Source organism: Balaenoptera musculus, chromosome 8 (assembly GCF_009873245.2).
Source record: "Balaenoptera musculus isolate JJ_BM4_2016_0621 chromosome 8, mBalMus1.pri.v3, whole genome shotgun sequence".
NCBI classification, from domain to species: Eukaryota; Metazoa; Chordata; class Mammalia; order Artiodactyla; family Balaenopteridae; genus Balaenoptera; species Balaenoptera musculus.
In genome coordinates, this window is record NC_045792.1 from 86609165 (window position 1) to 86622698 (window position 13534).

At 44.2% G+C, this 13534-nt stretch overlaps 2 protein-coding genes across 4 annotated transcripts in view; one reads left to right on the plus strand and one right to left on the minus strand.

The window, feature by feature from the left end:
- The window catches only part of LDLRAD3 (low density lipoprotein receptor class A domain containing 3), a 258649-nt gene that overhangs the window by 133232 nt on the left and 111883 nt on the right, over positions 1-13534 (plus strand). For all 3 annotated transcript variants that reach the window (XM_036860961.1, XM_036860960.1, XM_036860962.1), the window contains one exon: positions 3442-3576. In XM_036860961.1, coding sequence (XP_036716856.1) covers positions 3442-3576 — 135 coding nt within the window. The remainder of the gene's footprint in view (positions 1-3441; positions 3577-13534) is intronic.
- LOC118899356 (fragile X mental retardation syndrome-related protein 1-like) lies at positions 9061-11258 on the minus strand. Its single transcript, XM_036860959.1, is given in 3 exon segments — positions 9061-9439; positions 9532-9998; positions 10086-11258. Coding segments are annotated over 3 exon segments (1647 nt in total). The 5' UTR covers positions 11248-11258; the 3' UTR covers positions 9061-9421.

A 13534-nucleotide genomic window follows, 5' to 3' on the forward strand; every position in this document is an offset into this window, starting at 1 on the left:
GGTACGACACTATACATATTCTTCTGTAACTTTTATTCTTATATAACTTGCATATATCTTCTATAACTTTGCCCCCTCTATTGTATTTGTGAGATTGATCCATCTTGATTCTGGTTCATTCTTTTTTTTTGATTTTTTTTTTAATTGAAGTATAGTTGATTTACAGTGTTAATTTCTGCTGTACAGCAAAGTGACTCAGTTATCTACATATATACATTCTTCTTTATATTCTTTTCCATTATGTTTTATCCCAGGATATTGAATATAGTTCCCTGTGCTATACAGTAGGACCTTATTGTTTATTGGTTCATTCATTTTTCATTGCTGTTCAGCGAGGGTTGGCAAACGATAGCCCCTGGGCCAAATTGGCCTACGCCCTGTTTTGAAAGTTACCTACTTTAAACGTATTTACTACCTGTAAATCAAGTTTTATTGGAGCACAGCCCTGCCCTTCGTTTATGAATTGTCCATGGCCGCTTTGTACCACAATGGCAAAGTTGAGTAGTTAAGACACAGTGCAAGACCCAAACATTGGCAAAGCCTAGAGTATTTACTATCTGGCCCTGTACAGAAAAAGCTAGCCATCCCCTCCTGTAGAATTCTAACAGTGTAGCACATGGTATTAATTCTCCTGTGGGTGAACATTTGGGTCATTTCTAATATTTTTATTTTACAAACAGTGCTTCAGCACACATTTTTGTTTGTTCAGGATTCTCCCCTGAGTGTGTAGCTGGAAGTGAAATGACTGGGCCATGGGGCATATGCCCCTTAAATATCACCAGGTATCACTAAATTGGTCTCCAAGGTGGATCTACCAATTTGCACTCCCACGAGTAGTCTCTGAGACTTCCTCTCCCTCCCCATCCTGGCCAGCAACCTGGGATTTTAAGACCTTAAGTTTGGCGAGTCTGCTGCAGTTAAAGTGCTGCTTCATTACTGGCCATAGTCAACATCTTTTCAAGTTGTTGTTGAGCGTTTGCCATTGCTCTGATGGGAATTGCCCTGTCATGTCCTTTGCCTGTTTTCCTTTTGAGTTGTTTGTCTTTTTTCTTTTGAGTTGTGAGAGTTCCTTCTGTATTCTGGTCCTAGTCCTTTTGATTATATGCATTAAAACCAAATATATGTATTCATTCTATGCACTGAAACTGGTTTTCAGTCCCTGTGGATTCTTTATCAGTAGAGCTGTGTCTTAAGATATAGTCAGTCTTAATTCATTTGAAGATATGTGTGATCTGGATATACACATATGTACATATATACACATATATGTGGTATGCGTGTATATACACACGTGCACACGCACACATATGTGACTTCTTTTCCTTGGGAAAGTTTGTGAGGTTGAAAGGGTCTAAGGCTGAAGAGAAGTCAGTAGATGCCATCGCGTCTGCAGGGTTAGTTCAGCACCGCCTTCCCTACTGGGGCGGTTCACATAAGTTTGCAGCAGCCCCATCTTGGAGCAATTCAGGCGCCTTTCCAAGGCTGTCCATTCGAGTGAGCTGATCGTTGCTGACGCTTTGGCTGCGTAGATGTGATCCACAAGGTCCCAGGGAAGCCAGAGGCCACCGTGGTGGGATGCTGAAGGGTTTGGAGGGCTGCCTTGGACAGAAACCAAATGTGACTTATGGTTTCGGGTTTCCCCATTTTGGTTTTGGCTGAAGTCAGACCTTGGTTTCAGCATGATCAAGTGGAACCATTCTCTGGCCCACAGCGATTTAAATAATTAAAACTTCCATTTTCAGGCCAGACTCCTTTTGCTTAGCTTCACACTGGTCCATCATCTTCAAAACTAAGAGCACGGCTTCCCCATCCCTCTACCTCCTCTGACCTTTCAAATCAAACTTTCTGAGTTGAACAGTTAAAAAATAAAAAACTCCACAGCCCTTTAGGTTTCCAGGGCCCTGTGAAGTCTGCAGCTATGATCTCTGTGCATCTTAACAATCGCTCCGTGAGGCATATGGGGAAGATAAATTACAACTGCCATCCTGCTGGTGAGGACCATCCAGAGATGCCGGCACTGACTTGTTCCTGATCCCATAGCCGTCTTCAGTGCTGGCTGTGCCATCCCGCTCTGGTGCTCTTCGTACCACGTATAATGCAGATGCCGGCTCAGTTTGTGACCCGAGATCCCATGATGACCCCTCTTCGTTATCACCAATATCACTCCTTCAGGGAGGACCACATTCTGGGGGACCGAGGCAGACATAACTCGGGGAGCATGTCCAACATTTCCTGAGCCTGTGCTACGTGTCAGACTCTGCTGTGTACATTTTCTCACATGTCATCTCCTTTGATGCTCAAATTAATGCTGTAAGTAGCAGGGCTAGCTTCATGGACCTGTGACCTGCACAGGCTCCGTGCTTAGCTTAGAAGCACGCCACACTTGGTTTAATGCCCAGCACTTATCGTCTTGAAGTTTTAAATAATTTTTGAACAGTTGACCTCGCATTTTCAGTTTGCACTAGGCCCTGCAAATTATGGAGTCAGTTCTGCACACAGATGAAGGAACCGAGGCTCAGAGAAGTGAAGTAAGTTACCCAAGATCACACAGCTAATAAATGGCAGACTGGGGGCTGGAGTAATTTCTACTTTGCTGCTTTATTTATTGAAAATAGAGCCCTGGAAAGAGCCTTGCTTGAATTGCACTGCAAGGAGTGAGGAAGTGAGATAAATTGTGCTGTAGAAATAGTGATTTTCCATGCAGATTTGCTTACATGTTGTTAAGTGGTTTTGTGCTGACCTTATGCTGGCTGGTTGCAACCTTCTTCCTTGAGGGGAAGGGCCATTTCTGTCATTTTTTTGGGGGGTTCCTGAAAGTGCCTACAACAGGGAGCTGCTCAGGCTGAGCCAGTGGGTTAATGGGCTTCTTTGATTGCAAAGCAGAGATGGAGCTCACTTTGGTGAGCCATAAGGAAACATGAGGACTTACCAGGCTGGTCCATAGTTAGGGAACCAGAAGGATCTGACCTAGGCCTTGGATTAGATCGTGCCATCACTCCATCAGTGGCAGAGGTTCACGGATCCCCGACCCATCTACTCCATCTGGCTTTGCTCTTCTCTGTGTGTCTCTTTTGTTACCGACCATTCCACTCTTGACTCTCCTGGGAGATTCGGGTTTTGCCCCAGGCCCCTCAGAGGCTGCTGGCCCGCTTAACGGTTGACCAGTTAGGGCGAGGCGTTGCCCTCTGGCCATGTTGGTATGGTTATAGGGCACCAGCGTGATGACTTGGGAGAAGGAGCTTTTAGAATGGGGCAGAGTAAGTCTCGTCCTGTCCAGGTCATTGCCTGACCAGTTTCCCAGGACGGGCTTTGAGTCAGCCATCCTAGAAGGTGAGCGTGCTGCTTGCCGAGCAGGACATACCCCTGGCTGGAGAAGGTTCTGGGGGGTCCTAAGGGCACTGGCGAACCTCCCTGGTGACCTGCTCTGGTTTCCCTTCACAGCGGCAAACCCTTTGCTTTGCTCCACTGCCCGCTACCACTGCAAGAACGGCCTCTGCATTGACAAGAGCTTCATTTGTGATGGGCAAAATAACTGTCAAGACAACAGCGACGAGGAAAGCTGTGAAAGTTCTCAAGGTAGGAGCCTCTCAAGCTCTAAAAAAAATAATTACGACACCGCAGCACAGTAACACTGAAGAAAACAACACCCACCCGTGTCCAAATACAGCAGCCATGTTAATTTCTGCTCTTTACCTCGAAGCCCTCGTACACATGGTTCTAACCGCAATGCACCTACCATTTCATATTTCTCACGCATTAAATATCAAATATACATTTTCTCTTCAAAACTGCAATTTGTCCAGCTGCATTGCACACCGTCACGGTGCTCTACTGTGGTTTTCTAAATTGTTGCATTGTTGGGGGCCACTTAGGTTGTTTCTTTCCATTGAGTTGCTTCTTCAGGATAAATTCGGCAGAGTGAGACATCTGCACGGTTCATGACTACACCTCGTCATACAGCTGTTTGGAAATTTAAAAAAATTCTCCATTGCTGCTAGTATCATCTGCGCGTGTCGGGTTTATAGTAATATCCCAGGCATTCACTGTTGTTCCCTTTTTCCCATTTTTGCTGATTTAGTAGTCATAGAATGATAGCTCCCCAAATGCTTTAATTTGCATTTCTCTGATTATGAGCAAAGTTAACATTTTCCCCTGGGTGTTTGTTTACTGCTTTGTTTCCTCTTGTATGAATTGCCTATTCCTATCAGAGCTCTCAGCCTCAGAGCTGTTGGATGGAAACTGAAGGGTGCATTTGGGGATGGAAAGAGGAGCTTTTTAGGAAACCCAGAAGGACATGGAGGGGTCATATCCTCCCCTGTTAAAACTGACTGGGTACGTTTCTTTACTCATTGTCTCTTTTCCAGTAAACATGTATTCATTTCTTCAGTGATTAGAAAAAAATACAAAGATTTAAAAATGCATGTCAATTTTAAGGCATCCTAAAAAGTATATATTTCTAATGTTATAAACAGGTATCATCCATATGTAATCTTTACTTTTCTCATTTAGTATTATGTTGCTATGATCCGTCCATTTTATAGTTTGTTGGCAGAGTTCATTTGTTTTGACCGTTATTCAGTATTTCACTGTATGACTGTACCACAGTTTATAAATTTAATAATACTGTAAAAAAGAAAAGCAAGAGAAAGATGGATAGCTGGTTAATTCATATGTTGGCCGGCAGGAAAGATGGGAGGTAAGATGAAGTTAAGTGCAGGTTCCTTTCAAGGTCCCGGCTTTTATTTTGGTTGGTGTTTATTATGTTATTAAAAATGAATGAATGACTGAGTCATGCATAGACCACTGGTGAGAGTGCGCCACAAATTAAGGAATTATGAGCCATCCAAATCCGTATGCCTGGGGTCCATAGACGAGAGAAGACAAAACGTGTACCTACATGGACTTTGCCAAAATTTGTACAGAGAGCAGCTCTGGGAGGTGAGTCTTGGGTAGAGTTAGCCTCTGACTGTCCTGACCTAGAAAATTCCCTCCTCGTGTCTCCTCCTCACCAGTGGTTCTCAAGGTTTAATCCTTAGACCGGCAGCGTCAGCATGACTTGGGAACTCTTTGGGAATGCAAAGCTCAGGATGTACCCAGGTCCACCGAATCGACCCAGGAGGTGGGCCCAGCAGTCTGTATTTTAACAAGCCCTCCAGGTGAATCGAATTCACGTGCAAATCTGTGAACCGCTGTTATCCACTAACTTTAGAGAGGTTTCTAATCTTGCCATTTGCCTAGGGATTTCTAAACTTCTGATTCAGTGGTGAACGGCAAGGTGTTTCTAGGCTTACACAAAGTCACATTTTTATAAACCAAAGCATATGGCGTTGGGCCATTGGCCATTGGCCACCGGCAGTGGTAGAGGAACAGTAATCACAGAATCAAGTAAATATTAGCTTAGATAGGCGGGATTGAGAAAAATTTTCCATATATATTGTTTCTTATGTGTTTATGTATCCTAGACTCACTAATGGTGCCCTGAGATGGTCAGCAAAAGGACTTTCAAGTCTAAAACTTGGAAGTTAGGGAATTCATCCTGATGCTTTTAGCAGCACCTACAATGCTCCCCCCCAGCCCATGCCTATCCCAGCATTTTGCTGAAGCAGATTTTTGCTTGCCCTTAAGAAGAACTGTTCCTCTGAAGGCTGGTTCAAGTCCAGCTCGTTTCTCTCTCTATATTGTACTCTCATATTATAAGCATGAGGGGTAGGAAGAGTTGGTGGTGGACACATACACGCAAAGCCCAACTCTTGGCAAATGTCTTACTTGGAGCAGCTTACCTTAGAATCTCAGCTTTGTGCCTTCCATACCCAAATGACCACCCATTAGAAAATAAGCTCTGTTTGCACGTGCTCTCAGAAAACTAGTCCCATCAGGGCATGGGTAACAGCTGTCCACTGCCGTCAATGTGACAGCTTCTGAGCAAGGATGCCCATTGTGGAAAGGCATCTCCATTAGCTACCTAAGAACAGGAAGCTTTTTGGTCTCTCGAATCACACAAGATCCTAACTAGTAGCATAGGTAGTGCCCTGTACATAGTGGATTCAGTGAGTGCTGAAGACTAGAAAAGATTTCTTTGTAAGATGTTGTTATTAAGCTGTGTTTAATTTGTACCTTGTGCAGTATTACACTGTACACGTGCTAAAGTTATGTGAGTTCAAATATCCATAATCTATTAAAATAATCGTAAAAAGTATTATTATTATTGTTTAAACAGAACAGATGATTCTGTCATTCCCTCGATGGGAGTATGCCCCCCCAGTGCACATGAGATGGTAATCTGGACCTCCGTTCCCTTGGCCAGCCTGCAGTTTTGCATCTCTCTTAACGATGTAAACCTCCCTCTGCTCCGAGTGTGATTCTGGTATTGAAGGGTATGCTTTTCTCTATCATGTAGCTGCTAAAGCAAACTGACTGCTGATTTTTGGTGTTAAAAGGAACACCGTTGTGCCCGTGCTGGGGGAAAACCTGACCCCTACTGGGCTTTTGAGAGACTGTAGTGTCTTCCTGAGGAATTTCAGAGGCATCTTGAGTAGACAACATATCATCTTATACCATGTAGGATTTGACCTATTGTCATCTTAATAATAGCGAATATTTATCGAGCCCTACCCTGCACCAGATACTGTGCTGGACACCTTCTGTACATGAGCTCATTTAGTGAAAACACATCCTATCTGCTTCTGCTGGGCTTCCAGCCCTTGAAAAATGCGTCTTTGCTTTCAGTTGATGTGGGAAAAGAAAATTATATTTTATAATGTTTGTTTTGATGGAGTGGAGAAAACTGACCCCAAGACAGGAAATAGGGTGCTTGAAATACTCCTAATTTGATGAGGGTATGAAAAAGTCGTGTCTCCATTGAGAGACTCCAGCTCTGGGTGCACCTCTCCTTCCTTCTTCCTCTTGTCCCCATTTAGTTCCCTTCCTTACGCTGACCTTTCAAAGCAACAGCAAACCCTGCCAGGACTCGGAGGCGGGAATGGGACCATGAAAGTGCAGTCATTACTGTACCTTTCGATTCCAGATGGGATGTATTGGAGACCAAAGAACACTGTGGTGGAATCGAATTGTAACTGCGGCTTCATTCATTGGAAGCATAACCTGTTACCAGATAATTCCACAAGCAGTGGCTTTGGAGCAAGCTTTGCATATGGCTTTCTGTTGCTTAGGAACTTTCCCTGGGAGGGTGCATCTGAGGGTCAGCAGGTGCTGCTGTGCGCATATGGGCTGTGGCCAGCACTCAGGTGGCCTTAAATATGTTGGATTCAGTCCTAATTGAACAGATAGATTCTTTCCAACTTTGGATACATGGCAATGTGGCAGGCAGCCTTCAGTGGTCCCCAGCCCCTGGGGTTCATGCCCTGGTATAATCCCATCCCTTTGCATGTGATCTGGACCTTGGAACTAACTTTTTTTTTCAATTGTGGCAAACTACACTTAACATAAAATTTACCATATTAACCATTTTTTAAGTATATGGTTCAACAGTGTTAAGTACCTTTACCTTATTGTGCAACCAATCTCCAGAACATTTCCATTTTGTAAAACTAAAATACTCTATACCCATTAAACAATAACTCCCCATTCCCCCTCCCCCAACCCCTGGCAACTGCTGTTCTACTTTGTTTCTATGAATTTGACTATTCTAGATACCTCATATAAATGGAATAATACAGTATTTGTCTTTTTGTGACTGGCTTGGTTCACTTATGGAATGTCTTCAGAGTTCATCCATGTTGTAGCGTATGTCAGAATTTCCTTCCTTTTTAATTAAGGCTGAATAATACTCCATTGTACATTGGTACCACATTTTGTGTATCCATTCATCTGTTGATAGACACTTGAGTTGCCTCCACCTTTTGGGTTTTGTGAGTCATGCTGCTGTGAACATAGGTGTACAAATTGTGACTCGCTTTTTACAAAGAAAATAGCAGCAGAAGTGATAGGATGTCAATTCCAAGATAAGATTACAAAAGACTCCACGTCTGTTTTGCTTATTCTGTCTTGCTCACTCTGACGGCAGTGGCTGCCATGTTGTAGGCTGCACCATGGATAGGCCCACGCGGCAAGGAACTGGGGGGGCTCCGACCAAATGCCAGCAGGGAATGGAGGCCTCCAGGAGCTACAGGAGTGAGCTCAGAAGTGGCCTCTCCCTTCGTCCAACCTTGAGCTATCTGCAGCCCCAGGAGTCACCTCAACTGTAGCCTTGTAAGAGGCTTGAGCCAGAGCTCAATCACTCCTGGATTTCTGAGCCACAGAAACTGTGAGATAATAAATGTTTGGTTCTTTAAGCCTGTAGGTTTTTGGAGTAATTGTTATGGCATAATAGAGAACCGATACCATGAATACCTCTTAAGTGGGCCCCACTTCTGATCGTTCTAGGAACAGAGAGCTTATGAAGACTCAGGTGATGGTGAGTCAGTCCTTTGGAAGGAGATCAAGCAGGGTGTTTATAAGAATAGCCATCATTTTAAGCACTAACTGTCAGGCACCATTCCAAGCATTTTACTTACATTTTCCTACTCAGTCCTCACAAAATCCCTGTGAGAGGAGGATCCCCTCACAGAAAATGACCCCCATTTTTCCAGATGAAGAACCCAAGGAACAGAGAGGTTCCATAGTTGTGCCATGTCCACACAGCGAGTAAGTGGTGAAGCCAGGAATGGGAACTCAGGTCCTCTGATGTACGAGCTACCATTCTCCATCACCCCATGATGTAGCCGTGTGGTTAGTACTGCCCTGGGACCAGGAACAGCAGATATGGCCCGGCCTTGGTCCTGTGAGCTCAGAGGGGAGGTTGTGTATGAGGCTGGCCTATTTCCTCTCTTTGTACTCAAGGTTCCCTCGCAGTCAGAAAGACCAATGATGCCTGTTCACCTTCCCGCCTCCTGAGGAGTGCCAGGAAGATAAGCTCTTCTGAAGAAGCCACCAATGCCAGGATAGTTAATTGAGTATATTGTCAATTGGGTTGCCATTTCTTTTTTTTTTTTGTTTGTTTTTTGTTTTTTTTTTTTAGCCAGCAACTTTTTTTAATGTTACATATACTATTCTCAAGGCACATCTGATGATATATTTTATAACACAGTAGGTGTCAAAGTATGTTTAACATATGATTTCTTCAGGATCCCTCCCCTTTCTGAATTCCAAATGGAGGAACTGAAAGTGCGATGTAAAGACTGGCGATCCATGTTCTATCTTTGGCAAGCTTGTACAAGCACTATTGTAAAATGTAATGTAAAAGAACTGTAAACTAGGAACTTCTTCAGTTTATGAAACACCATTCAGGACTGCTGCTTCTTGAGTATTTTCTTCTTTTAAGGTATTAATCTTTTCTTCTCCTGGAGTACGCTGTAGCTTAGAAATTTCATCGCCAGAAGCACTAGTTGGGCCATTTATTGCCTTTTCTGAAGGACCATGCTCTTCAATCACATCTTTTGCCATTTCTTTCTTGTTTTTAGCCAAAGTTTCCCTTGGGAGGTTTCTTTGTCTGCTCTGAGACTCAGCTCTAGAAATATAATCTGCAACTGTGACTAGCCCATTTTCATTAACTGAAGCTGTATCAGATTCAGTCATCCCATCCATCAGAACAGCATCTTCATCAGTCCTTCGTCTACGAGACCGCCTACGACGGTTAGTACTGTGATGAGATTCGCTGGCATCAGTGTCTGCAGTCTGATCTGATTCTGTATTATCAAGTAAGCTGTATGGATTGCTGTCTGGATCTTTGAGCACAGAACTGATGGAAGATTTGCCACCACGTGGTCCACCACGACCTCGACCCCCTGAAACACTTCTGCCTCTTCCTCCTGGGCGTCTCCTGCTGTCACGCTGATGCCGGCTCTCTCGGTCATCTTCTCCCGCCAATGACCAATCACTCAGCTCGTCTTTACGCTCAGATTCAGTTTCAGATGGGTTAGACAGCTCAGAGTTTGTACCATAACCGGAGGTGTAATTAGGGCCCCGACGACCTCTGCCTCTTCCACTATAAGACCTAGAACCTTGTACAGAAGAGACGGTACTTTCATCAGTGGCATATCCTTTCTCTTTTTCAGGCCCTCTGGTGGAAGAAGGTCTGAAACCCATACCAATCTGTCGTAGCTGTTCATCAATCTGCAGGCGTTCCATTCTTAGCTGTTCTACTTCCTTTAGATAAGCAATATGATACTCTAAAAGAACTTGCACATTTCCAATGCTTTCTTTAGTGCCAACAAATACAAATGGAACCATCCCATCTTCTCTAGGTAGTTTATTTTCATTGTCTCCTTCAATTCTCACCCGAACCACACCAGATTTGTCTACTATTTCTTGAATAACTTTGCCATTCTTCCCAATTACTTTTCCAACAAGATTCCTAGGAACCTGAATAAAATCCTCCACAAATTCCAAAAAACCTCTAGCCTTTTTTACAGCATCAGCACTCTCGCCGTAGATTCTAAATGTTCCAGTATCTTCATCTAGCTCAATAGCTGTAACTCCAGGAACCTTTCTAGCTTGCTGTATGTTACTACCATGTGTTCCTATTGCCAGGCCCATCAAATCTTCTCTCACAACAAATTCCTCATGAAAAGCTGCTGCAAGTTGTTTTGTGCATTCTAAATGCTTAGTGGCCTCTTCATTTCTGGACATAAGCATCAACTTCGTACGAATACTTCGCAAATGCATGTCACTCAAAATATTTACTCTCTTCACAGTTGCTTCACTGGCAGACAGTATCATTAGCTGTGTGGTTTCTGGATGGTAAAAAATTCTGCATGCTCCTACTGCTTTCTTAAAATCTTTATGTGCATTTTCATTAGCACACGCCTCTCTCAAATCCTCAGGAACATCCACTGTGCATTTAAAGAAGGTATTTTTTTTGACAGTTTTATTTTGATTGACAGGCCGAAGTCGTTCAAATGTGACTATCTCATTGTAAGTGGCATCACAAGCAGCATATTCAATGACATAAAATTCTCCTTTCATCATTCGAACTTTAGCCAACCACCATCCACATGGTTCTTGATCATTTGCTCTTGAATACACCTCTACTTCATCTCCTTCACTAATTTCTTTTTTTATATCAGGTGGTGGTGGTAATCTAACTTCATTAAATGGAACCTGGCGTTCCGGTTGCCAACTGAAGGATTAGAAAAGGAATTAACAATTGTTCTCAAAAACAACTGTGAGGGAGTCTTCATGAACATCTTTGATAAATCCCTTGTAGAAAGCCCCGTTGGAGCCGCGAACCTCCACCGTCAGCTCCGCCATGTTGGAACCGCAAAGGCCCGGGTTGCCATTTCTTTATCTTGCTTGCTGTATACTGGTGATAATGCTGAGAGGAGAATTTAGAAAGCTGGCCATGAGGTTTGGCAACTCACCAGAAGCTAACAGTGACAGCTTTGTCCTGTTTTTTCATTTTTGTTACGGGGCACATAATGGGGTGCCCCCATGTGCCGGGCCCTGAGCTGCATGCAGGGCATACAGAAATGGTCTTGGTGTCTCTTGAATTGTGTTCTCCCCTATAATTCATATGTTGAAGTCCTAAACCCCAGGATGTGACCTTGCTTGGAAATTGGGTCATTGCATTGTAATTAGTTAAGATGAGGTCACACCGCATGAGAGTGGGCCTCTAATCCCATATGACTGGTGTCCTTATCAAAAGGGCATGTTTGGGCACAGATACACAGAGGGAGGCGGCCATGGGAACATGAAGGTAGAACTTGGGTGATGCGTCTACGAGCCAAGGAATGCCAGAGATTGCCAGCAAACCGCCAGAAGCCGGGGAAGAGGCACTTCCAGTCTCCAGAACCGCGAGACAGGAAATTTCTGTTGTTGAAGCTGTCTAGTTGGTGGTGCTTGGTTACAGCAGCCCTAGCAAATCCATACGGCTCCCCGGAAGTCACATCAGGCAGAGCACAGCCCTACGCCAAGTGCCACAGCAGAAATACAAATAAAGAGACACAGAACTGCTGGAAAGTGACCAAAGTGCAAAAGCAAAGGGAGATGAGGACATAAGGGAGCTGTGAAAGCACTCGGTGTCTTCATGGAATCGGGACAGTTGAGGGTGCACCCTCCTGGTGGGGAGAGGTGCTGGGTAGAGCTGTGCTTGCTTAATGGGGCATCTCCCAGGTTGCATTTTGAGACGTTCATTTTCTGTACTTGGTGTGCAGGCCTCATTAACTCTTGTCTCCACAACAGCCCTGGGACTGAAATCAGGGCACCAGAACTCCTCCAAGTTTCCTTAAAGTCCTGACCAAGACCATCAACACTTCTGTTGTCCAGTCACCTTAGGACAGTTGGACTTGGGTCTTTCACCCTCTGGTCCTAATGCCCCAGCTGACCTAAATTAGCCAGTCACCCTGGTGGTTGCCAAGGGGGAGGGGGTTAGGGAGTGGTGGAGAGAGAGGTGGGGTTAGCAGACGTAAGCTTTTATATAGAGAATGGGCAAATGACAAGGTCCTACTGTACAGCACAGAGAACTATATTCGATATCCTGTGATAAACCATAATGGAAAAGAATATGAAAAAAAAGAATATATATATATATATGTGTATAACTGAGTCACTTTGCTGTACAGCAGTAATTAACACAACATTGTAAATCAACTGTATTTCAATTAAAAAAATTTTTTTTAATAAATAAAATAGCCAGTCACCTACTCAGATTGGGACCCGGAGCCTAGGCTTACAATGGTTACATAATCAGCTGCAGAAAGAAAGAATTAGGGATGGTGATTGCTTCTTACTCTATCCTCTCAAATAAATACCTCAAATAAAGTTTGACAGCCGAGGGAGCCAAGGAGGAGGGTCCTTGTGCCTGCTGGGCAGAGGGCTGACCTGTTCAGACCACCACTGCTAACTCAGGGGCTTTCACCCGTGGTGACCAGGGCCATGTTCTGTATGGTCCATTAAGGGAGCTGTCCTTCAGTGCTGTGGACATGTGAGGTTGGTGTCCCTTCACAGACCTCTCCTCCATACGGGGCCTATGGTGGGCGGATTCTTACTCTCAGGGCTTTACTCCCCACCTCTAGCCTGTGACAGTAGCCAGAGGAAGTGTCCCTACCTGTGGATGCCAGGCTTGCTTTGGCCGTGGAATGTTGCTAGACGGACAAGAAGGGAGATTGGAACGTGCTGTGCCCCTGTGCTTGGTCTCTTTCATTCTAATGATCTGCTATGAGACAAATATACTACTGGTCCATGGAAAAGTGTCACATGGGTCAGACCTGAACCCAACCCACAGCCTGAGGTCAGTCCCAGCTGAGGCCACAAAGATCCAGCCAACCGGCAGACCCATGGCAAGATAATAAATCTCTAAAGTGGTCAGTCACTGAGATTTTAAGGTGTACTTGTGACGTAGGAAAACCCGACTAATATCAGATCTTCGGGAAATGTGTGTGTATGTCAGTATGTACTTATCAGGTATTTACTGATGGCTGCCATGTGCCAGGCACTGTGCCCATTAGATACAGGGACATACCTTATTTTGACAAACACCACGATGCCATCAAGTGTAAGACCCACTATTGTTTTATGTCATGCTGAGAAAGAGAAAATG